We start from the raw sequence: 26,328 nt of genomic DNA, 5'->3' as shown, positions 1-26,328 counted from the left end.
ACATCAAAGGGCTGCAATATATTCAACAAACTCCACTTTAATCTTCTACCAAAAAAAATTAAATAAATTCTTACCACAACAATAGCAGCAAGTTCAATTTCAGACATAAATACTATAGACTGCATATGAACCCACCAATACATAAAATAAAAATTTACCTTTTGTGCATTCGCCCAAAACACATCCTCTAAATACGTAGCAAAACCTTCACTTATCCATTCTTCAGTCCAATCACGAGCACCAATAGCCAATCCAAACCAGGCATGAGCTATCTCATGGCACAGTCGAATTCCACAGAGATTTTGTTTTCCAGACAGTACAGACTGTGATAGGAAGATGATGTGTGGACTAAAAAAAATGTTTTAAATGTTATTAACAGCATGTTACACAATCTTGAACTCTTCTTTATATATAAAATGTACAACACTTTCCTATGAAATATTAATGTTTTACTTCATAAACCGGTCATGACTTATTCTCACCATCCAAGGACTGCATCAAGTAAAGTTGCACCTCAAGATAGGTCTTTAATAAACTGGATTGGATAAGGGATGTCTGCTTTTAATTATTTTTATCAAAAAAAAGAGTCTTGCCATTTGCGAACTTGCTAATTTGCACAATACTCACTATGTACATTTTTGCCAACTGCGAATCTAGTCTTCACATAGCCTGAGTTTTCAAGAAAACATACAGACTAGCATGACTGTATATAAAAGATAGGTCCTGTCCTTATCAACTTATGTTCATCCTATCCCCAGTCTATCACTTCATGCAGAATTACACATTGAAACCTCATGATGATTAGTTGGCATAAGGTATCCAATAAGTCTCCTTCTCAGCAGTCACTTAAATGAAGAAAACTAAATGAAATCTTTTCCTACACATGATTGATACATTTGTTAGTTTTGCTAACAGCAAGTTAATTGCCAATAACAGTAAATCCTATACCAGACTGCATTACACTTCCTTCAACTGCATCACAAATTCCATGCTTGGATGAAAGATTAGATTTGAAACATTCTATTTCTTTCAAACAAGATGATGCCAGACCTCCTTTACACTAGGGAAACGAAGCGTAGACTGGATGACCACTTCGGTGGACGTCTACCCACAAAAAAAGACACTGAGCTTCCAGTTACCTGTCATTTTAACATGCCACTCTGTTTCCTAGCCAACATCGCTGTCTCAGACTCGCTGCAGTGTTCCAGTGAAGCTCAGCGCAAGCTGAAAGAACAACATCTTGTTTTCCGCTTGGCGACCCTGCATCTCTCCGACTCGAAATCAAGTTTAATAATTTTAGGGCCTGAACTCTCCCATGTCCAACCCCCCAATCCCATAGACCAGGCGTTTTTATCACGTAATCTGCCATTACACACTACCTACGCCACTAAAAGTCTCCATTAACAGTGATTCACTCTTCCAGCCAGATCGTTATCCATTCCTTTGTCTATCTAACTGTCTTTTCTCTTTTAGGGCTCTTTCCCTACCTGTCATTTACTCCTCATCCCCTCCCTCCACCCTAACTTCTGCATATAAACCAACATTTTCCTAGCCACCATCATTTCTGAGGAAGGATCACTGGGCCCAAAACATTAACTGTGATTTATCTTCAAAGATGCTGTCAGACCTGCTGAGTTTTTCCAGCAAATTATGTTTTTGATTCTGATTTACAGCAGTTCTTTTGGTTTTCCTTTAGTCGATTTACAATAGATACTAAGAAATGCAGTTCAGTAACAATTGACCAAAAACTCAACTGAACTAGCCATACAAATACAGTGGCGACAAGAGTAGGTCAAAGGCTAGAAATACTGCAGCGAGTAACCCACCTCCTGACTCCCCAAAGCCTATCTACAAGGCACAAGTTAGGAACATGATGGAATACTCCTTCTTGAGTGCAGCTCCAACAATACCCAAGAAGCTTGACACCAATCAGAATGAAACAACCACTTGATTGACACCACATCCACAACTAATCAGTAATTGCGTCCTCAACTGTCAGTAGCAACAGTGTATCATCTAAAAGATGCAGTACAGAAATTCAACAAGACTCCATAGACAGCATCTACTTCCACCTAAAAGGACAGGGGCAGATACATGGGAATACCATCAACTGCAAGTTCCCCTCCAAACCACCATCATTTTGTTTTAGAAATATATCATCAAACTTCAGCATTGCTGGTTCCAAATCCTGGACCACCTTCCTTAACATCATTGTGGATCTACCTTCAGCACAATGACTGCAGCAATTCAAGAAGACAGCTCACCACCATTTTCTCAAGGACATCTCACGAAACCCACATCCCATAAATGAATATCAAAACTCTGATAATCTCATGAAACTACAAGTCCAGACATATTATATTACATTGTGACAACACAAGGATATTATGAATCCCATGGAGATTAAAACATCTAAAGCTTAATTTGAACTTCCAGTTAAGAGTTGAAATAATGGCAAGAAAGGATTTCACATTTTACAACTTTTATTGCTATATATAAATGAGTGAAGAGCATAACTGAACACAACTTTTGTAAGAAAGTGTACTTTACACAACAGAGAAGAGATTCCACATTTAATTTTTAGCATAATCAGAAAAATCATGCTACAGTTATACATGATTGTGTGTGAAGTGTATATTTAACCTTACAGGAGCTAATCAAGAATTATTCTCAATTCCTGATAGATTGCTTCCTTTTCACCTGACCTTTTGCATTGCTTCTAATTCTTGAACTGCCTTTCACAGTGAGGGTTACATTGTAGGTCCCTTTCCTTGTGCTGTAAGACAGGCAAATCTTCCAGCTTCCTTTATGTCCATATGAACTCCATCTTTAACACAAGTACAAATTCTCACTCACGTTCTGCATAGTGAATGATAACAGTCAACATTTTCTTTACTTAAAGTGCAGGCTTGACTGTTTCCATCTCTTGTTCTCTAGCTTCCCAATGGCTGCAGATAAAGACAAACTGCTATCTGTTATATTACTGTTTTTAAAGGGAATCCTTTACCTTAATCATAAAAAAATTGGCTTCCTCTACCCTCTTCCCACTGTAAACATTGAAAACAAAGCTAATTAGATGAATTTGAACATTCTTTCATTTTAGAAATAAATGGAGAGTTTATAGCACAACTGCTTTTCTACAATACATTCCAGAAACTTTAGGAGACTCCACATCTATTCATGGTATGCTGAGAGACTGCCAATCAGACTTCAGAACAGGTCATATGGTTTATTTATCTTCAAGTTAAAGCTAAACTATTAAATACAATAATCTTATAAATCAAAGGTTACAATCCTAAAACATAATCTCACAAACCACACAAGTATAACAAGGAGATCTCTAAGGACGAAGATCATAACGCCTTTTTCTGAATTCGTTATTCTGGATTTAAACAAAAACTCTAGTTGTAAGTGATGCTCCAAATGCAAAGTGTTCTACACAAAGTAAATAATCAGACACATTTTTGATCATTTAAAAACGGTACCTATTGATTTTTATTTTAAACATAAGAAAATTCACTATAGACTTTTAAAGATGTTAAAGATCGGGGAATAATTTCAGTCCGCAAGGATTATCCTCTTTAGCCTAAATTTCACTTGAAATACTTTTCATGAGAATTTCACATAGAAATTATTATTTAAAGAAAGGTGAATGTTAAAGTTAACATATAAAGTATATAAATGTTTCATATTTAAAATACTTCAGTCAACAGTTACTTTGATTAATGATTAAGCACTGAATGTACTAGAAAAATCAATTTAGCAATAACCATCCCTTCAGCAGACTTTTGATTGGATCATCTTTCAATTTCTTGTATCTGTAAATAGCTAAATGAAGCATATTTCAAGTAATATTGGATAAATTAGGTATAGAATGCAGAATTAGTAAGATTTTAGTAGTAAACAAACAGTCATAATGCAAACTGTTCCATAAATTGCCAGAAAATATGTTCCTGTGTTTCATTAAACTAACATAAATGAGAACCAGGAGGAACAGGGCACACAGCCCGTCAAACCTTCACTCTCATTCAATAAAAACATAACAAAATTTCTAAATTAATTCCACCACATTCCCAGATCCTCTGACTTTAATGTCTTTATGGCCAAAAATCAGCCTTCACTATGCTCATTGACAGTCCACTGAATGAAAGAATTCCAAAAATTCCAATCATTTGAGCAAAGAATTTATCACTGCAGTCCAACATCTCCAAACTCTTTATCTTGAGTCAATTACCTCTCTAGATTTTAGAAACAGGTGCCCAGCATCTATCCTCTATGCATTCTGTGCTTGCTAATTACACCATATGTCATTCTTCTAAACTTTCCATTCTACTCTATTTCATGGAAAGATGGTGGCTTAGTGGTTACATCACTGGAGTTGTGACACAGATTAACCTGCTTGAGGAATGGAGTTTAAATCCCACCAAAATAGTGAGTGGCATTTGAATTTAATTGTCAAGTGGTAGCCATTTTAGACTGAGATGAGAAAAAATGTCTTCGCTATGAAGGCGCTGAGGCAAAATCATTGAACAGAAACAAGAAAAAAATAGTTTTCTACAGGCTACAGGTGTCACAGGGTATGGGGAGAGGGTGGGAATATGGCACTGATATAGAGCATCAGGTCTGATAATGTTGAATGGTGGAGCAGGCTCAAAACACTGAACAGCCTACACTGCTATGCTCTTATTAGATGCCCTCTTACCCGAGAAATCAGTGAACCTTGGTTACATCCCTTATAAGGAAAGTACATTCTTCCTTAGATAAGGAGTACAAAACTGCTAAGACCAAACCAGGTGAACAGTATATAAGATTTTTATTTTTACATTCTAACCCCCTTGCAATAGAGGTTAATATACTATGTACCTTCTTAATCACTACTGTACCTACATGTGATCCATATACAATGAATCCCTAAATTCTCTGCTTTACAATATACATTTAGAGTCATAGAGTCATAGAGATGTACAGCATGGAAACAGACCCTTCGGTCCAACCTGTCCATGCCGACCAGATATCCCAACCCATTCCAGTCCAACCTGCCAGCATACGGCCCATATCCCTCCAAACCCTTCCTATTCATATACCCATCCAAATGCCTCTTAAATGTTGTAATTGTACCAGCCTCTACCTTGTTTCTAATCTTTTGACAAATTTTCTGCAAAAATTGATAATTTCACTCTTTCCTAAATTATACTCCATCTGACATCACCATGGTTAGTCAATTAATCTGTCTATATCATTTGGAGCCCCATAATAGCTTCTTTGCAATTTACTTTCTCACTAAGCATTATATCATCGACAAACTTGGATATAATAAACTAAGTTGTCTCATCACAATCATTGGCATATTGTAAACAGCTGTAATCCAAGCTTGGATTCTTCCAGTAGTCAATGATTAGATGCTGCAACCTGAAAATGACCTTTTCTTTTCTACCTGTTAACCAATCATCAATTCATTCCAATCATTACTCCCATTACTCTATTACTTCCAATTCTATAAACTCTAATTTTGTGTGATAACCATTTACGTGGAATTTCATAAAACACTTCTGAAAATTCAAATATATTACATTCATTGGTTCACCCAATTGGCATAAACATCAGTTTGGTAAGGAAATAAACACATTAGTATATACGTGTACAGCATATTGATCATTACATTGCTAAAAATTAGAATCAATAGTGTGGTTGGCTGTCAATATATTTATATAGATATAGATTTTAATTATGCCATTGTAACTGAAGGTAGTCTAATTCAAATAAAGTGCAAATATTTTATGTATTTTTACATTTAGGATCATAAACATATTGAATTTTGTTCTATATTGAATCTCAAGTTATGAACTTTGAGACACATGTACAGAGTATTCCAGCGTACTTGACCTTTAGTCCAGGGTTAAAGATTTGCTAAGAATGGGATCATAGGCATTCATAGCATATCGTTTAGTATTAAAATATTGAAAAGTCAAATTAAAAAACATAAAGCAATGAGAACATTGTGTCATTATTTATAATTTACAAGGTAACAAACTATTTTAGCATTTGACTGTATCCAACATGGTCCTTGTGCACTGAAATGTATGATTAGTACAATCTTTTTTACTGTGTCACCAAATTATTGGCTCACTCATGTCATCTCAAGGTACAGTGAACTAAACATTCAATTACTGAAAGAAGCATTTCAGTATGCCAGCCACTTAGAGTCAAATGAAGTACAAACTGACCTTGGGTGCATAACTACATTGTCAAAAATGTTACGCAAAGAAATGCAGTCAAATAAAAGTTTAACTTCGACTATTTAGTCTATGACTCAGGAGGCATACCCAGGTCAAGAGAGCATAACCACAAGAATCTGACAAGTAAACAGGATTCTAGTCATGTAAAATGTTATGATGTATGCATACCCTGTGTAGACAGACTAAGGTAAAGGTTCAAAATGATGCTTCATAGCAACAACAGCATCATACTTACCCTTAGAACATTTTTGCATTACGCATTTTATCATGCAATTAAGCTGCCTTCATTCATTAATCAAAAATGTGCAGTAGAACATTGATTATTTTTCAAAACTTGCAATAACTTTAAGTAAATGTGGCAGAAATAATTAAAAATAAAATTTATTCTGTTCGGTCTTCCTGAGCATGGTTCAGATTTACATATGCATGCTAACATTCATCAGATAGCACAATAACAATATCTCTTTTTAGTTGAAGAATTGAAGTCATGGTCCCAGAGAACAAGACATAAAAAATAAGAACAGGAGTAGCCTATGTGGCCCCTAAAAATAGCTTTGATATTCATCAACTCAACTTACCCTCAGCCCACCATCACTCCTGTCCCCATTCCCTTTACAGGTCATTCAACTATAATGCTTGTTTCTTCAATGTGAATATGCTGTAAAGTGATTGACAAATGGGGACATTATTTCTAAAGCATGAACTTTTAAAATGTTTGTTGGCTGTAATGTGGTTATATCACCAACACTTTAAGGCGGTTTCTAAAACACGATTTTTTTCATAGCACCGGTTGTGCAAGAACACAACCATCTCGTTATAGAAGAACTGACTGTATTTCTTAGTTACTTTAGTACCCAAATATCCCATTATTAAATATACTTGTCTAATATCCACAACCCTCCTGAATAATAAATTTTAAAGATTCATTATCTCTAAATGAAGAAATTTCATATCACCTTTTAAATGGCTGATTCTTTATCCAAAGTCAATGCTTCCCTAATCTTAGCAGGGGAAACAGCACCTCAGCATCCAGCCTGTCATGCTGTCAAAGAATATAGCATGTTTCAAAATGAACAGCTCTCCATCTGCCCAGCAACACAGAAAATTGACTGTGTATATGCACTGCAACAAAACGTAGGACAAATCCAACCCTTACAGATGTGGGGATTTTCACTGATTCCACAATGTTCAGCTCCATTCAACACTCCATTGATACTGAAGATGACCATTCCTTAAATGTCAAGACAACATCCATGCTTGGGCTGATAAGGGGCAAGTGACATGCGTGACATAAAAGCGAAGGCAATCACCATCTCCAGCAAGAGAGAATCTAACAATTTCCACTTGAGGTTCAATGGCATTATCAACACAGAATTCTCCACCATCAACATTCTGGAGGTTACCACTGACCAGCAACTGAACTGGACTCACCATATAAATACTGCGATGATAAGAGGAGGTTTAGAGGCTAGTAATTCTGATGTGAGTAATATACCTCATGACTCTTCAGTATCTGTCAATCATCTACAAGGCAAAAGACAGAAGTCTGATGGAATTTTCTTCAGAAGCCTCAATGGGTAAAGTTGCAAAAACAATGAAGAATATTGGACCATTCTGGACAAAGTAACCTGCTTGATTGGCACTTATCCAACCACTTTCAATGTTCAATGTCTTCGCCATGGAGCTCAGTGGAAGGAGCATGTATCATCGAGAACTTTGTGGGAAGCTAGGGAAGTGATTGCTGGGCCTCTTACTGAGATATTTGTAGTATCGATAGTCACAGGTGAGGTGCTGGAAGACTGGAGGTTGGCTAACATGGTGCCACTCCTTAAGAAGGGTAGTAAGGACAAGCCAGGGAACTATATACCAGTAAGCCTGACGTCGGTGGTGGGCAAGTTGTTGGAGGGAATCCTGAGGGACAGGACATACATGTATTTGGAAAGGTGAGGACTGATTAGGGATAGTCAGCATGGCTTTGTGTGTGGGAAGTAACAAAGAGGACTGATGAAGGCACAGCGGTAGATGTGATCTATATGGACTTCAGTAAGGCACGTGACAAGGTTCCCCACGGGAGATTGGTTAGCAAGGTTAGATCTCACGGAATACAGGGAGAACTCGCCATTTGGATACAGAACTGGCTCAAAGGTAAAAGACAGAGGGTGGTGGTGGAGGGTTCAGACTGGAGGCCTGTGACCAGTGGAGTGTCACAAGCTTCATTGCTGGGTCCTCTACTTTTTGTCATTTACATAAATGATTTGGATGCAAGCATAAGAGTTACAGTTAGTAAGTTTGCAGATGACACCAAAAGTGGAGTTCTAGTGGACAGCGAAGAAGGTTACCTCAGATTACAACAGGATCTTGATCAGATGGTCGAATGGGCCGAGAAGTGGCAGATGGAGTTTCATTCAGATAAATGCGAGGTGCTGCATTTTGGGAAAACAAATCTTAGCAGAATATGTAAACTTAATGGTAAGGTCCTACAGAGTGCTGCTGAACAATGAGACCTTGGTGCGCAAGTTCATAGCTCCTTGAAAGTAGAGTCGTAGGTAGATAGGATAGTGAAGAAGGTGTTTGGTATACTTTCTTTTATTGGTCAGTGTATTGAATATAGGAGTTGGGAAGTCATGTTGCAGCTGTACAGGACATTGGTTAGGCCACTGTTGGAATATTGCGTGCAATTCTGGTCTCCTTCCTATCAGAAAGATGTTGTGAAACTTGAAAGGGTTCAGAAAAGATGTACAAGGATGTTGCCAGGGTTGGAGGATTTGAGCTATGGGGAGAGGCTGAAAAGGCTGGGCATGTTTTCCCTGGAGTATCAGAGGCTGAGGGGTGACCTTATGGAGGTTTACAAAATTATGAGGGGCATGGATAGGGTAAATAGGCAAAGCCTTTTCCCTGGGGTCAGGGAGTCCAGAACTAGAGGGCATAGGTTTAGGATCAGAGGGGAAAGACATAAAAGAGACCTACGGGGCAACCTTTTCACTCAGAGGGTGGTATGTGTATGGAATGAGCTGTCAGAGAAAGTGGTGGAGGCTGCTACAATTGCAACATTTAAGAGGCATTTGGATGGGTAAATGAATAGGAAGGGTTTGGAGGGATGTGGGTCGGGTGTTGGCAGGCGGGATTAGATTGGATTGGGATATCTGGTCACCACAGATGGGTTGGACCGAAGGGTCTGTTTCCATGCTGTACATCTCTATGACACTATCTCGAGGATACCAGCTCATCAAAGCTCCTTCAACAGCACCACTCAAATCTGCAACCACTATGACCTAGAAGGACAAAGATGGCAGGTCCATGGGTACAGCTTCAATTTCCTCTCCAAACCATGCACCATCCTGACTTCAAACTATACGGTCTTCAATGCCTCCAGATTAAAATTCAATGACTCCCTTTGTAACAACACTGTGGTGTACCCACACCCTAATGTCTTATCAGTTTGAGAAGTCAAATCACCGTCGCCTTCTCAAGGGAAATTAGAGATGGACGAGTGCTGACTTCACCAGAAACACCCACATCCCAAGTACAGATTTTTAAAATTCTTCAAAATTCTAGAGAGCATACTCAATCTCTCTTCAAAGGGCATTATCTCATCCCAAGAATCAATGGACTGAACACTGAACATCTCCTCAAAAACATGTATTTCCTTCCCATGACTAGGCGGACAAATCTGTGGCTCGTACTTCAGATATGAATTCTCAAACCCTTATACAATTATGTAATTCCTTAAGAAAAAAGTATTTGAAGATGAGCCTTAAATCCAAGGCTAAGGTCATGGTTTATCATGAAGCAAAGATCTCTGCATTGCTATATGCTTTAGAAAACCTACAGCAGGCAATTCAAAGCATTCCAGAAGTACTCCAGCAGTGTTTTCACTTGATCTTCTGAATCAGCTTGAATGAATGGTAGTTTATAAGCAGCATCCTCCCCAATCTACATGAAAAGCACTGATGCACTAGTCATTCGAAACTAGTTCTTCTGGGCAAGATAAGTCATTTGTATGCTTGACACCAAACTCCTTCACCGCCCATGGAGGTCCTGGGCCTCCTTCACCGCTGCTCCCTCACCACCAGACGCCTGGAGGAAGAACGCCTCATCTTCTGCCTCGGAACACTTCAACCCCAGGGCATCAATGTGGACTTCAACAGTTTCCTCATTTCCCTTTCCCCCACCTCACTCTAGTTTCAAACTTCCAGCTCAGCACTGTGCCTATGACTTGTCCGGACTTGTCCTATCCGCCTATCTCCTTTTCCACCTATCCACTCCACCCTCTCCTCCCTGACCTATCACCTTCATCCCCTCTCCCACTCACCCATTGTACTCTATGCTACTTTCTCCCCACCCCCACCCTCCTCTAGCTTATCTCTCCACGCTTCAGGCTCATTGCCTTTATTCCTGATGAAGGGCTTTTGCCCGAAACGTCGATTTCGCTGCACTTTGGATGCTGCCTGAACTGCTGTGCTCTTCCAGCACCACTGATCCAGAATCTGGTTTCCAGCGTCTGCAGTCATTGTTTTTACCAAACTCCAAAAGCAACTGCCCTATCTGGAACTCTGTTATAGCAAGAGATCTGTAAAAGGGCAACAGAAACACAGTATCCATTAAGCAGTCAAAATATCTCAGTTGATTCACAAGATCAGCAATCTTGTGACTGATCAGAAAGGAAGTTCAGTAAGGGAGACTTAAAAACACATCTAGGGACTTCATAAGCAATGCGCAGAGGTAAAGTTGCAGACAACATACAAACCTTCTAATAAATTAAGTTAAAAATCACCCAACATCAGATTATAGTCCAACAGGTTTATTTGGAAGCACTAGCTTTTGGAGTGCTGCTCCTTCATCAGGTGGTTACATGAAGGAGCGTCGCTCCGAAAGCTAGTGCTTCCAAATAAACCTGTTGGACTCTAACCTGGTGTTGTGTGATTTTTAACTTTGGAGATGCCGGTCCAACACCGGCATCTCCAAATCATGTCTAATAAATAACCTAACGTACCTTACAAAGACCATCAAGACTTAATGTGGCAGGGTCTGCAGATTACATAGTGGACTGTCTCTATACTAATTTTTACATGCTTGGGTAATAAGGGTTTTTACCTTTGAGATTCTGCTTTTTAATTTGTACTCTAAACTCCTTCGCCAGAATCACATTCCTAGTTCTACTTATGTCATTAATTCCTATGTGGATTTTAACAACTTCTGACATGTTAGTATAATAAAGAAAATCAGGGAGTTACAAGTACAGATTGCCACTTAAGATCATAATATTGTGGCAATAACAGAGACTTGGCTCAAGGAAGGGCAGAACTTGATTTAAATATTCTTGGGGGCAAGATGTTCTGAAATGATAGTAAATAGAGGTGATGGTGGTAAGGCATCGCAGTGCTGGGGCAAGAGGTTATCCCAATTCGGCTAGAGCTTAGGAACAAAAAGGATACAATTACATTGCTAGGTGTCACATATAGACCATCTAATAGTGGAAAGCATATGAGAAATCTGCAGGAAAATTATAGCAAGACGCAAACATTATAGATAGTACTAAAACACTGTGAGCCCAGCAAATTCCATGCAAGGACTGCCACAAACACTACGTAGGACAAACAGGAAGCAAGTTAGCCACCAGGATACACGAACACCAGCTAGCCACAAAAAAGACACGACCCTCTCTCCCTCATAGCCCTACACACGGATGAAAAAAAACACCATTTCGACTGGGACAACACATCTATCCTGGGACAGGCTAAGCAAAGACACGCCAGAGAATTCCTAGAGGCCTGGCACTCCAACCACAACGCCATAAACAAACACATAGATCTAGATGCCATCTATCAACCCCTCAGAAAAAGAACAGGAAATGACATCACCACAAACCCCAGGAACCCCATCCAGGAGAAAGATATAAATAGAAAGCAGGAGACAACAGCTTCGCTTCACTTGGAGGTCGCCACTGATGATGTTACCTCGCTAGGTAATGAAACGTCTAGATATCAAACCTATAGCTCAGCAAGCAAACCTACACCCTAGAGATGGTAATGACACAAATGTTGTAATTTGCTGAGTAATAGAAAACAGAGAGTAGTGGTAATTAGTATTTTTTGGACTGGAGTAACGTTTACAGTGGTTTTCCCCAGGAGTCAGTATTGTGACCCTTCTTTTCTGTATGACCTAGATTTTAGTGTATCAGGGTCAATTTTCCAGTTTGGGGATTATACAAAATTTGGAAGCATTGTAAACTGCTAGCAGGATAGTTTAGAACTTCAAAAAAGATATAGATAAGTTGATGGTGTTGGCAGATAGGCGATAGATGAAGTTCAATGCAAAGAAATCAGAAGTTATAGATTTTGATAAAAAAAACAAGGACAAAAGAGTGTTACAATATGTAATAGCGGTACATGAGAAGAGGAACTTATATGTATATGTGCATAAATCATTGAAAGTGGTGGAACAGGCAGGGTTATTAGAGTGAGGCCAGCCAGGTGGACCTCATAGAACATGAATTCCCAGATTAGGGCTGTTAATTTGTTCAAACTGGGAGCTAGGCTGACAGATAAGAACAGGAGTGTCAGACACTCTGACACTTGGCTGCGAGAGAACTGAATCAGTGTCAAGGACTCTCCACATGTAAATAAACGGTGACTTGGTGACAGGACACCGGCCTCTATGGAGTTACTTCAGTGGTGACAAGAGAAAAGCACACTCCTGAAGAAATTTGCTCGCAACAGTCATCTTTGATTTGGGGTAAGCATTTCTGGCATCATACTGTTATTTGAGAAGCTTCACTTATTTGATCCTAGTGAAGAATGGGCCCAACATGTGGAAATAATGCTTTTTTTTCTGGGCAAATGACATAGGGGCAGATGAAAAGCCAAAGAAATTCTCCTGACAGCTTGTGGACCCGGAACCTTTTCAGTTATGAGGAGCTTAACTCTTCCTGAGGCAACAAATACTGAAACGTTTCAAATGTTGACCGATTTAGTTAAGGAATATTATGACGTCCAAGCCTCCTGTAATTCTGAAATGTTATCATTTTTACTTGGTAAATGTAAACTTGAGAACCAGTGGAATCCATATCGGGATGTTTAACATGGTTAAGACAATTGGCAGAAACATGTGACTTTGTTTAACTCTTAATGGGATGCTGAGAGACCAATTCATTTCTGGGATTAATGAGCAACCATGCAAAAGCACCTAGTAGCTGAAGCCCAGCTGGAGTTCATCAAGACTTCATCTGGCTTTATCAATGGAAAACACAGCAAGTGGAGCATGTGAGTTGCAGGGTATTCCGATAGAAGTGGACAACTTCGCCAGGCCAACTGAACTCGGGGAACACCACTTGAGTGAAGGCAATTGTTCAGCCTCACTTAGGACATAACCTGCACAGAGGCATGTAAGTCAGCCCACAGCAAAACCCCCAAGCAAGGCCAAGCCTCAGCCAAACAGTTAAAATTTTCTTCCGGATCCCCCAGGCCGGCAAGCCATTGTAGCTGCTGCCAGCATGCAGACTCAAGACAGCAAAAGAATCTTACTATACATAAACTGAGAACTCATAGGCCACCAACCAGGAGAGCACACACTCTGGGAAGTCCACCTGGTTTGGAACAGTTAAATTGTATAGCAAAATCCAAATCCGAATCAATCAGCGAGTTTTGAGAAGGTCTGTAGCTCAGGTAGAGGTTCTAGATGTAAGATTGCTTACTGAGCTAGAAGGTTTGTTTACAGACATTTTGTCACAATTTTGTTACCTAGTTGTCACCATACTAGGTAACATCTTCATTGAATCTCCAGTGAAGCACTGATGGTATGACCTGCTTTTTTATTTATGTATTTTTAGGTTTCCTTAGGCTGGTGACATAATTTCCTGTTCTTTTTCTCAGGGGGGTGGTAAATGAGATGCAAGCCAATGTGTGTATTGATAGAGTTCTGGTTAGAATGCCATGCTTCCAGGAATTCTAGTCCGTGTCTCTGTTTGGCTTGTCCTAGGATGGATGCGTTGTCCCAGTTGAACTGGTGTCCTTCCTCATCTGTATGTAAAGATACTGGTGACAGTGGGTCATGTCTTTTTGTGGCTAGTTATCTGCCTATTTGTCTATCCTAGGACAAGCCAAACAGACACACGCACGAGAATTCCTGGAAGTATGGCATTCCAACCGGAACTTTATCACCAACGCATTGACTTGGATCCTATTTACCATCCCTGAGAAGTAGAACAGGAAATGATGTCACCACAGGGAATGACACCACCACAGAAAATGATGTCACCAACCCAAGGAAACCTAAACACATAAAAAGCGGGCCATACCACCAGCGCTTCACCAGTGGCTCACTGATGATGTTACCTAGTATGGTGACAAAACATCTGAAAACAAACCTTCCAGCTCAGCAAGCAAACTTACATCCAGAACCAGTCAAAGTAAACATCCGGCTAAATGGTTAGCCGATTCTAATGGAGGTCTGTAACGGCACAGCCGCTTCATTGATTGTGGAAACCATCTTAAACAACATTCGCTCTGGAATCCTACGCTTATGTGTGCGCAAGACCTTGGCTAAACGGAGAATCTATACTAGGGAACTTTTACAGATCAAACGTACAACTTTGGTTCCTGTATCTAATGAGAAGCAACTGATTCAGTCACCACTGATTGTAATAAAAATCAGGCCCAAGCTTGATGGGTTGAGAAAAGAACAGGATATCAGTTGAGAAAGATTCACCCAGACTGGATTGATATTTTTTGATTAGAAAATGGCTGCATAAGTGAAGACGCAGTTAAACACCCAGAAGTTTTTCAGGAAGGTCTCAGGACTATCAAAGAAGTCAAGGCTACCTTGCACGGTGACCAGGAAGCAATTCCAAAATTCTGCAATGACTGTCATTTATGGTATCATCAGCCTGAGCAACTATTCAGCAGACACTGGAGAACATTTTACAAAGTCTACCACAGTCACCATTTATCTAAATCATGTGCTAATAATAGGGAAGAGCAATAAGGAGCATTTAGATAACTTGGATATAGTCTTTAGACTTTTCTCACAGTTTGATGTATGCATTAGAAGGGAAAAATGTATGTTTCAGGCACCTGAAGTGACCTACTTGGACTACATAGTTGGCAAGACCAATTACACCCATTGGAAGATAGAGGGAGGGCAATCAAAGGTGTCCCAATTACCTGGTCTGTAGCACAGCTTAGGTCTATCCTTGGGCTGGCGAATTATTATTGGAAATTCATATGCAATCTGGCCTCCATCCTGGTACCTTTGCATCAACTTTTTCTAAAAAAAAAGGTCAGCCTTGGAAATGGTCATGTTGCCAAGCCACAGCTTTCAGGGAAAAGAAAAAACAGCTATGATCCTCTCAGGTGTTGGCACAGTACGTTTACGAGTGAGATCTGATATTGACATACAATGTCACCCCGTACAGCATCAGGATAGTATTAGCTCATAGCTGGCCCAATGGAGGGGAACGCCCAATAGCATACGCATCCAGGACTTTGACTAATGGAAAATATAAATACATACGGAAGGAAGATTTGGGAGTCATATTTGGAGTCAGAAAGTTCCAACCAAACTTTTACAGATGTAAATTTGTCATAGTAATGACCACAAACCCCTGCTAGATCAATTAAAGAGGACAAGGCAGTGCTGCACGTTGCTTCAGGCCAAATTCAGTGGTGGGCTTCAGTAGTAAGTTCGTATAATTATAAGTTGAAACATTGCCAGGGAGGCCAAGTAGCAAATGCTGCTGCATTGCATCATCTCCTACTGGCAGATACACCACCAGCAGTACTGCCATTGGAGGAGTCAGTCACGACTTTACATTTTCTGAACACACTTCTCGTCACAGCTGACAATATCAGACTTTGGACGCCAAAAGATCTAATCCTGGAAAAACTGAAACAACTGGTGCTGATGGGGGAAACCAAAGGCCTGTCACAACCAGAATTGAAACCTTTTTGGATCCGGAGAGGCCAGATCATAGCGAAGGATGGCACATTATTATGGGGAACAAGAGAGTGATTGTCTCAAGCAAAGGTTGCCTGGCAGCACACCATCAGGGTCATACAGGGTTCCAAAAATTGATGTTGGCGAGACGTTATGTCTGATGGCCAGATTTGGATGCAGACATAGCCATGTTGGTGGAGCAGTGCCCAGAATGCCAACAAGAGCAAATATTACCGCCAGCAGCACCCCCACATTTGTGGGAATGGCAGAGTAAACCCTGGACTCAGTTACATGCCAACTATGCTGGTCTTTTCATGAGCTCAATGTTCTTAGTCACTGGACATCCACTCAAAATGGCTGGATGTGCATAGAGTTCATTTGCCAAACATTAGAAGAAAAACTGCATAGATCTTTTGCAACATACGGACTCCCAGAAGTGTTGGTCACAGATAACAGCCCACTATTTACCAGCAGGGAATTTAAGTAGTTCCTACAGTCGAAATGTATTTGACATGTAAGGACAGCTCCATATCATCCATCATCCAATGGTCTGGCAGAAAGAGCAGTCCAAATTTTGAAGGCAGATTTAAAGAAACACCCTACAGCTTCACTAGACACAAATTGACAGAGTTCCTATTTGATTATAGGACCACATCCCATGCAACTACAGGGATAGCTCGAGAGGAGTCGCTAAGTTAAATTTGATCTACCAGACCTGGGGAGAGGATGAAGTGGTATCAGGAATGTCAATGCTGGAAACAGGACTCCACCAAGCAAGTGAGACAGTTTACTTCAGGGGACGAAGGTTGATGTCTGAACTACAGGAATGGCACTGCATGGGTAAGAGGCATGAGGTCACGTCCAGTGACGTAAAAAATTCAGGTTGGTACTGAACAAGTACATGGGAACACATGAAAGGTGCAAACTTTCAAACTGTGCGAAGTGAAACTGCCCAGCTCCTCAACAGCTTTTCCGACTTTCGAGAAACAGGAGCTCTCTGTCTCTGCCAAGCGTTGAAGATACCTTGAAATATAACGTGAAAATGGTGGATGTCACCACCTCAACCTTTGCCACCTGAAGAGAATGAATTTCTTCTGAGACCATCTGCACCCAAGTGGCAAGCTACTGTGCATTACACCGTGCCCGTATCACATGTAGAGCTGGAGGAACCCAATCCACTGCTAAAATGCCCTAGAAGGAGCTACAAAAAAAAAGTTGTCTATGTCCCCAGACTCAAAGGGGGAGTGATGTAGTATTTGTAATGAGGTCAGCCAGGTGACCTCGTAAAATATGAATTCCCTCTTAGGACTAGATTAATAGCCCAGTCAGCAACCCCTGGCTGGCAGATAAGAGCATGAGTGTCAGACATTCAGATCACTCTATGAGCTGGTTCTGAGGGAGCTGGAGTAATGTCAAGGGTGCTCCATGTGTAAATAAAGGGTGACTTGGTGACAAGATACCAGCCTCTGTGGAGTTATTTCAGTTAATAGAGCATACTGTGCATTGGGCTTTAATGGTCTGATTTCAACTCCCACCTGCTCCAGGTAAGAGTCACAAAATTTGTATTGGGCTTTAACAGGGCTATAGAGTACAAGAGCAACGAGGTTATGCTGAATTTATACAAAATACTTGTTAGACCACAGACGCACACAAAAACAAATTGCTGGAGAAACTCAGCAGATCTGGCAGCATCTGTGTAGATTGTGCTATTGTCCCTGGAGAGTGGAAGCCTAAATGGAGATCTGATATGAATTTTCAAAATCTGGACAGATTAAATAGGGAGAAACTGTTCCCATTCACGTAGAGTTAAACATCACACAACACCAGGTTTATTGGGAAGTACTAACTTTCAGAGCGCTGCTCCTTCATCAGGTGGTTGTGGAGAATAAGATTGTAAGACACAGAATTTACAGCAAAAGTTTACAGCGTGGTGTAACTGTAATTATATATCAAAAAAGACCTGCATTGTTTGTTAAGTCTCATAGAAGGATCAAGAATGAGGGGGCTGAGATTTAAAGCGATTTGCAAAACTAGCAAATTTGATGCAAGAAAAAGCAAATGCATACAATGAGTGGCCTCTGATCCAGAATGCACTGTTTGGAAGCATGGTGCAGGCAGGGTCAATTGAGGCATCGAGAGGGCATTAGATGATTATCTAAATAGAAACAATGAGAGGGTACAGGAAATAGGTAGGAGACTAGCAAAAAGTCATAATACATGGTGGGCAGAATGGCCTTCTTCAGAACTGTGAGAATTCAGCAATTCCAATAAGGTAGCATATAATTCAATCAGCCGTCCTTCATCCTTTTCGTTCCCATAATTTTAAGTGACCAAAACAATGTAAGTCTGCAATTTCATGATGGGAAGCTGTGACATAGTGACTCCTCACTGAACTAGTAATTCAGTAATTTGCCTAGAAGTCATTTTGAGTCAGTTTTTAAAAAAATGTAAACATTAAAAATAGTACTTTAAATATATACGTCATCATGCTAGCACTGGTGCAACCTCGCTTACTTTGTCTCCGTCATTTATCACATCAGCTGGTAAAGTCCTCATTCAGATCTACTCTATCTTCAAATTCAGTTATTCCAATGTGTTATCAGTGATCCTCCTATCCATAATCATCAATGCTGCAGTACATATCGCAATTTTCACTAAATTCCTACTTTGCAAATAGAAACAGTCTGACTCAAGATTGGGATACAGACAGCCTCTAACTTCACACCTTTAATACATTATCAGGGCAGAGATGTCACCTAGTTTTTTTATAAAACCTTCAAATACCTTGAGAATGTGATTTAAAAGTAGTTCTGGGATTCACATATTAATGAACCAAAACCTTCAATCTATTCCAGAAGATAAAAGACTTATCAGCAATCCAGGTTTGTTCAATATATCGTTTCAATTGAATGACACTGTAATCTTTTGCTATAAATTCTGTGTGTTATGATCCTGCTCCATAGCTACCTGATGAAGGAGCAGCACTCCAAAAGCTAGTACTTCCAAACAGACATGTTGCGTGATTTTTTTACTTTGTCCACCTCAGTATAACACCAGCACCTCCACATCACATTATGTCTTCACCAACCAATACTGGATCCCAGTCTCCCAGTGCCTCAAATTTATAATTCTCATTTTAATGTTTAAATTTCATGACAATATTCTTCTCTATCTCCAGAACTTACTTTGGTGCTATAATCCCACTCACTATATTGACTCAAATCCTCCTCTTATATATGGCTCTTTCCTTTGTCAACACAGATATTTCTGTGGCTGCGAGTGAGACTCCAGGATGGTATGCTGCCAGGGTCCAAGATGTCTGTAAACAAGCAGTGGACATTCTGAGGGGAGGGTGAGCAGTCTGAAGTCCTGATCCATATTGGTAGTAACATAGGCAGGAAGACAGGGAGGTCCTGAAAAGAGAATTTAAGGAATTAGATAAAATGTTGAAAAGGTGGACCTCCAGTGTTGTAATCCCTGGGTTACACAGTGCCACATGCTAGTGAGGCTAGGAATAGGGATATAACAGTTAAATACATGGCTGAAGAGGTGGTCTGGGAGGGAGGGCTTCAGATATTTGGACCATTGGGATGTCATCCAGGAATGGAAAGACTTGTACACTGAGGACAGATTGCACCTAAACTGGAAGGGCACCAATAGGTTTGCCAGTGCCACTCAAAAGGGTTTAAACTAGTGTGGCAAGGGGACAAGAACCAGAACTGTAGGTCAGCATGTGTAGTGATTAAGGAGAGAGTAGAGGTTAAGGCAAGTAGATCTAATTGAAAGATTTACAGGGCCATGTTAATGAACATGACAGTACTGGCAGTGTAAAGTGTACTTATTTTAATGTAAGGAGTATAACAACAGGCCATGCAGATAAGCTTAGAATCTGGAATAATACATGATCTATGATGTTGTAGCCATTACAATACTTGGTTGAGAGAATGGCAGCTCGATGTTTCAGGTGTGATAAAGAGGGGTGTAAGGAGTGGGGAAGATACATTACTGATTAAAGAGAATGTCACAGCTACACTAAGACAGGACAGCTTGGAGGGCTCACCCAGTGATGCCATATGGGTAAAACCCAGAAATAAGAAAGATACAGTCATTATCATGGGATTATATTATAGGCATTCCAATAGCCAGTGAGGGGTAGAAGAAGAAATATGCATCATGGGAAGACATAAGAACACACAGTTATTGTAGGGGATGATTTAAGGGGTGCAGATGGGGCAGAATTCGTTAGGTGCATCCAGGTGGGTGTCTTGAAACAATATGTAGATAATTCAACTAGGGAAGGAGCCTGACTAGGTGATCGAAGTTTCAGTAGGGAAGCATTTTGGGAACACTGATCATAATTCTGTAAGCCATGGATAAGAATAAGACTGGTCCTCAGGTGAAAGTGTTAAAATGAAGGATGGCTAATTACAATAGGCAGGAACTGGAGAAATTAGATTGGGGGTGGCTGTTTGAAGGTAAATCCACAAGTGACATATGGGAGTCTTTTAAAGGCTAGTTAATCACCGTTCAGAACCAGCATGTTCCTATGAGGATAAAGGTAAAGATGGCAGGATTCAGATACCTTGGGTGACAAGAGATATCTAAAGTTTAGTCAAAAAGAAAAATGAAGCACATGCAATGTTCAGAAAACTGAAATCAGACAAGATCCTTTGGGGAATGTAAAGAAAATAGGGAAAAAAACGTAAACAAGAAATATAGAGGGCTAGAAGGAGTCATGAAATGTCCCTTGGCGAATAGGGTTAAGGAAAATCCCAAGGCATTCTATATGTATATTAGGAGTAAGAGGGTAAGTAGGGAAAGGGTTGGACCAATCAAAGACAAAGATGGAAAGTTATGTAATGAGCCAGAGGAAGTGGGTGAGGTCCTTTAATAAATACCTTGCATTGGTATTTACCAAGGATAGAGGTGTATGTTGATAGCTTGGGAGTGTTGATATTAAGCAGTTGGTGGTGTTGGGTGTTTTGAAAAAATTCAAGGTAGATAAATGCCCAGGGCTGGTGGGATCTATCTCAAGACACTGAAGGAGGCAGGGGAGAATATTGCTGGGCCTTGACAGATATCTTTGTATCCTCTTTAGCCACAGGTGAAGTCCCAGAAGGCTGGAGAATAGCCAATGTTGTTCCTTTGTGGAAGAAGGGCAAAAAAGGTTAACACAGGAAATTATAAGTCTTAAATCAGTGATAGGGAAATTGTTGGGAAAAATTTACTCGCATTTGGAAAAGAATGGACTTATTAGGGATAGTCAGCATGGCTTTAGGTGGGGGAGGTCTTGTCTCACAAATTTCCTTGAGTTGTTTTATGGAAGTGACATGAGGGTAGGGCAGTGAATGTTGTCTGCATGGATTTTACTATAGCATTTGACAAGGCACTTCATGGTAGGCTGATCCAGAAGATTAAGTTACATGGAATCCACAGTGAGTTAAGAGGTTGGAAACAAAATTAGTTTGTTCAAAGAAGACAGAGGAGTGTTTTTCTTGCTCAAGTTCTCTGACCAGTGGTGTTCCACAAGAATGAGTGCTGGGACCTCTATTGTTCATAACAGCTCAATACATTAATGCAAAAGCTAAGTCTGAAGCATTTGCAGCAATCTTCAGCCAGAAGTGGCAAGTGGATGATCCATCTCGGCCTTCTCCAGTATCACAGATAGCACTCTTCAGCCAATTCAATTTACTCCATGTGATATCAAGATACAGTTGGAGGTACTAGATCCTGCAAAGGGTATGACAATCTTCTGGCAATCACATTGAAGACTTGTGCTTCAGAATTTTCCATTCCCTAGCCAAGCTGGTCCAATACAGTTATAACACTAACATCTACCTGACAAAACTTAAAATTGTCCAGGCAATGTCCTGTACACATCAAGCAGACCAATTCCTGCCCCATCAGCTTTGTCTCAATCATCAGTAAAGTGATGGAAGATATCATCAACAATGCCATCTAGCCGCACTTGCCCAATGACACCCAATTTGAGTTCTACCAGTGCCCTCATCTCCTGACATCATTACAGCCTTGGTGCAAACATGGACAAAAGTGCTGAATTCCAGAGGTGAGGTAAGGAGTAATAGAAGAGTCAAGGTCACACAGCAGAGAAACAGACGCTTCAATCCAACTCGTCCATGTCAGCCAAGTTTCCCAAACTAAACTAGTCCCACTTGACTGCATTTGCTCCATATCCCTCCAAACCTTCCCTGTTCATGCACCTATCCAAATGTCTTTTAGATGTTGCAACTGTACCTGCATCTACCACTTCCTCTGGCAGTTCATTCCACACAAAAACCATTAACTGTGTGTAGAAGTTGTCTCTAAGGTTCCTTTTAAAACTTTCTCCTCTCACCTTAAAAATATGCTCCCTTGTGCTGAACTCCCCCACCCTAAGGAAACAACCTTAGCTACTCACCTTATTTATGTCATGATTTTATAAACATCAATAAGGCTACCCCTCAACCTTCTATGTTCGAGTGAAAAAAAGTCCCAGCCTATCCTTATAACTCAAACCTTCCAGTTCCAGCAATAACCTGTTAAATCTTTTCTGAACCCTCTCCAATTTAATAATATTCTTCATGTAGTAGAGCGACCAGAACTGCACAGAGTACTCCAGAAGCATTTATCTAAATTAAACTCCATCTGCCACTGCTCAGCCCATTGACCCAATTGATCGAGATCCCTTTGAAATCATACTTAACCTTCTTCACTGTTGACTATACCACTGTTTGTTGTGTCATATCTTCTCAATCATCCAAATCATTTATATAAACAACAGTGGACCCAGCACCGATCCCAGCACAACACTGCTAGCAACAAGCCTCCAGTCCCTTTGTCTCCTACTGGCAAGCCAATTTTGTATTCAATCGGCCAGCTCTCCCCAGATCCCATGTGATCTAACTTTAATCGCATTTGACCAAATGTAGCATCAAGAAGTCCTAGCAAAGCTGTATTCAATTGGATTTGGGAGACAAACTCGCTGCTGGTTGGAGTCATATCTGGCATATAGGAAGGTGGCTGTGGTTGGTGGAGGTCAGTCATCTCAGCTCCAGGCCATCTTTGCAGGAGTTCCTCGGAGCAGTGTCCAAAGGTTCAACCATCTTCAGCTGTTTCACCAATGACGTCCCCCTATCATAAGGTCAAAGGTAGGGATACTTGCTGATGATTGCACAATGCTCAGCACTATTCATGACTCCTCAGATATTGAGACATCCAATGTTCATTCAAATGCAACAAGATCTGGACAATATTCAGGCTTGGGCTGAAAGTGGCAAGGAACATTCATGCCACACAAATGACAGGCAATGACTATCTCCAATAAAAGTCAACCTAATCACAACTCATTGAAATTCAAAGGTATTACCATCACTGAATCCCCACTATCAACAATCTGTGGATTACCATTGACCAGAAACTCAATTGGACTAGCCACATAAATACAATGATTAAAAGAACAGGTCAGAGGTTAGGAATACCACAATAACTCACCTCCCGACTCTCTAAAGCCTGTCCACCATCTACAAGGACAAGTCAAGAGTGTGGTGGAACACTCCCCACTGGCCTGGATGGGTGCAGCTCCAAAAACACTCAAGAAGTTTGACACCATCCAGGACAAGTAAGCCTATCAATTGACACCATAGTCAAAAGCATCCATTCTCTTCACCAGTGATGCTCAGCAGCAACAGTGTATACTATCTACATGATGCAATGCAGAAATTCACCAAAGATCCTCAGACAACAACCTCCAAAGCCACAACCACTTCCATCTAGAAGGACAAGGGCAGCAGATAAAAGGGAACACTATCACCTGCAAAATGCGCCCCAGGCCACTCACCATCCTGACTTGGAAATATGAAAATCATAGAATTCCCTCCCTCATGGCACAGTTGGTCAACTGACAGCACATGGACTGTTTGGTTTCAGAAGGCTGCATACCAGGACCTTAGATTTTTTTAAAAATTTATGCATTATACAAATATTTGCACAACTCATGAAGCATCTGCAAAAATTTAGAAATTCTGTACATATGAATAATAATTTCTATCAAGTGTGACACCACACACAAAGAACAAAAACATTGCATCATATCTTTTTAAGATGCAAGGTCTCAAATAAACATACTGTTACACCAAGCCATGTCACACAAGCCAGTTGTACTTCTAAAAGCTTCCTTGATTGTGAAAGAGCAAGTTCAGAGTGTAAACACGTTTCCACCTAACATGAAGTTATGTTTTCAGAAATATAATTTCATAGCTATATAAAATTATGCAATTTCATAGTGCTATGGCAGTATGGAGTGCCACAGTAATCAGATGCTACTTTACACCCACGATTCTCCACTTGGGAATGCTGCCTCTCAGCTGGCCTCCCTAATGAAACCACTAATTAGATATATTATGCTATGCCAATCTGTCTTCTTTGATAGTTGTAAGCTACACATCCTGGAGAAGAGGCGGGGCATCAACCAAACAACTTGTAAAATCTTTAAAAGATATATACTTCCAACTATTAGCCTTTCACTATTACACAATTGATTTCTCACATAAATTAGGAAAGACTGTAGTTCAAAAAGAAAATATTATGCAAATAAGGTCATTTAATGAACTTATTTGTACTTAGAACAAACTTAACAAATAAATTCTACCTAAAAACACATTTTCTCTTCTTGCTCTCAAAAACTGTCCAAAGGTCAAATGTGACTCCTATTATCAACATTGCTATGAAGAATCTAAAGAGTAATGTCACATTCCGTTAGAACAAGCAATTATTAACCAAATGAGGCAAGATAGTATGGGGAGTAACATTAAAAATTTGAAAGACAAATCATAAAAAGAAAAATAATAAAAACAAAGCAAAGGCTTGCCTCCTTTTAATTCTCAGTCTTCCATTCATCGCATACAGAGATGTGAATTTCACACAGATGGTGATGGTTCTTAGAATCAAATTGCCCAGGGAAGGGTTTGAGCACACAGTATGACTAATTAACAATGTAACCAAACCGGTATTTGAGAGAGAGATCACCAACCTAATGGACCACAGTACTATCTTACTTTTCTTTATACTTTTCTTCCAGGAGGTTCACTCCCTTGAAGCAGTAACAGGTGGAAGAAGACTGGAAGTAGCAGTGAGATAAGATGAGAACAACACTGGGGGAAGAAATGTTTCTTTGAATGAATTTTCAGCCTCCATGTAAATATACTATTTGGTTATACTGGGAGCTAACAAAAGTGCATAAGAACCGGCAGTATCAGCAGAACTCAGCATAATACAAGAAGCAGTGGGACAAACAAGAAAGGTGATATTGGATACAAGGTTCATTATAAGTGAGCATTGGGGAAAGTGATGGTTGAGAACAAACAAACTGTCTTAAGTGTGGAATCAGACAGCCTTGGCTTCCTAGTCTTCAGTTATTTGCTTAATCCTGGACAAGGTTATGAGTTGCCTATTTGCTAATTTGAAATAAATGTTTTAAGTTAGCCAAGCTGACTTTACGTTCAGAATCTATTAGGGATTAAGTAATGCAGGCTATAGTGAGATATGCAGCAGAATCCAACAAGTGCAACAAGGACCATCTCAACGTTGAGATCGTTTTGCTCCCTCTTTCATGCTTTTCATACGTGACATGGCAAGATTCCCTCCAAGCAACTGAGAGATGCCAAGTGACGGTCATTACTGCTTGTTAAATGCCTTGCTGACATAATTCATCTCATTAACATTCAGACCCCCAGCTGACCAAACTCGATGAGAAAACTCAACATCAGGAAAACTCAACTAGGAAACTGAAGTGCATACTTGGCAGATTCAGCTTGCTACAAATAACATCCATCTTGTCTATGATGAAACCTCAGCCCCAGGAATGATTAACAGGCATTATCCAAACCCATTCCTCCTTGAAGGGCAATGGCATCTGCCAACACATCACAACCAATCTGGTATTCAAACATGCACTGCCAGTGCGAGCTGGAAGCACAGGTTTGCAATGCAGATCGCAAGAGCTTACACTGACAGGCTTCAGTAGGACACTTTGCATAGAGGGTAGTGCATCTAGCTCGCACTTCTGGCCATTGTCTGTACCATGGAGATGGTACTGACCCAGATAACCTCAGAACAGGCTGTCAGGGTCTGGTGGCACAACTTCCACATTGGTCTTCTGAGA

The 26,328-nt window shown here is 40.2% G+C and overlaps 1 protein-coding gene across 7 annotated transcripts in view; it reads right to left on the bottom strand.

Annotated features, from left to right (window-relative positions):
- Positions 1-26,328, bottom strand: part of aopep (aminopeptidase O (putative)) — a 345,719-nt gene that overhangs the window by 214,700 nt on the left and 104,691 nt on the right. For all 7 annotated transcript variants that reach the window (XM_060838362.1, XM_060838356.1, XM_060838381.1 and 4 more), the window contains exon 6: positions 159-348. In XM_060838362.1, coding sequence (XP_060694345.1) covers positions 159-348 — 190 coding nt within the window. The remainder of the gene's footprint in view (positions 1-158; positions 349-26,328) is intronic.

This window comes from Hemiscyllium ocellatum, chromosome 2 (genome assembly GCF_020745735.1).
Source record: "Hemiscyllium ocellatum isolate sHemOce1 chromosome 2, sHemOce1.pat.X.cur, whole genome shotgun sequence".
Taxonomy (NCBI): Eukaryota; Metazoa; Chordata; class Chondrichthyes; order Orectolobiformes; family Hemiscylliidae; genus Hemiscyllium; species Hemiscyllium ocellatum.
This window is presented reverse-complemented; position numbering and strand designations above follow the sequence as displayed.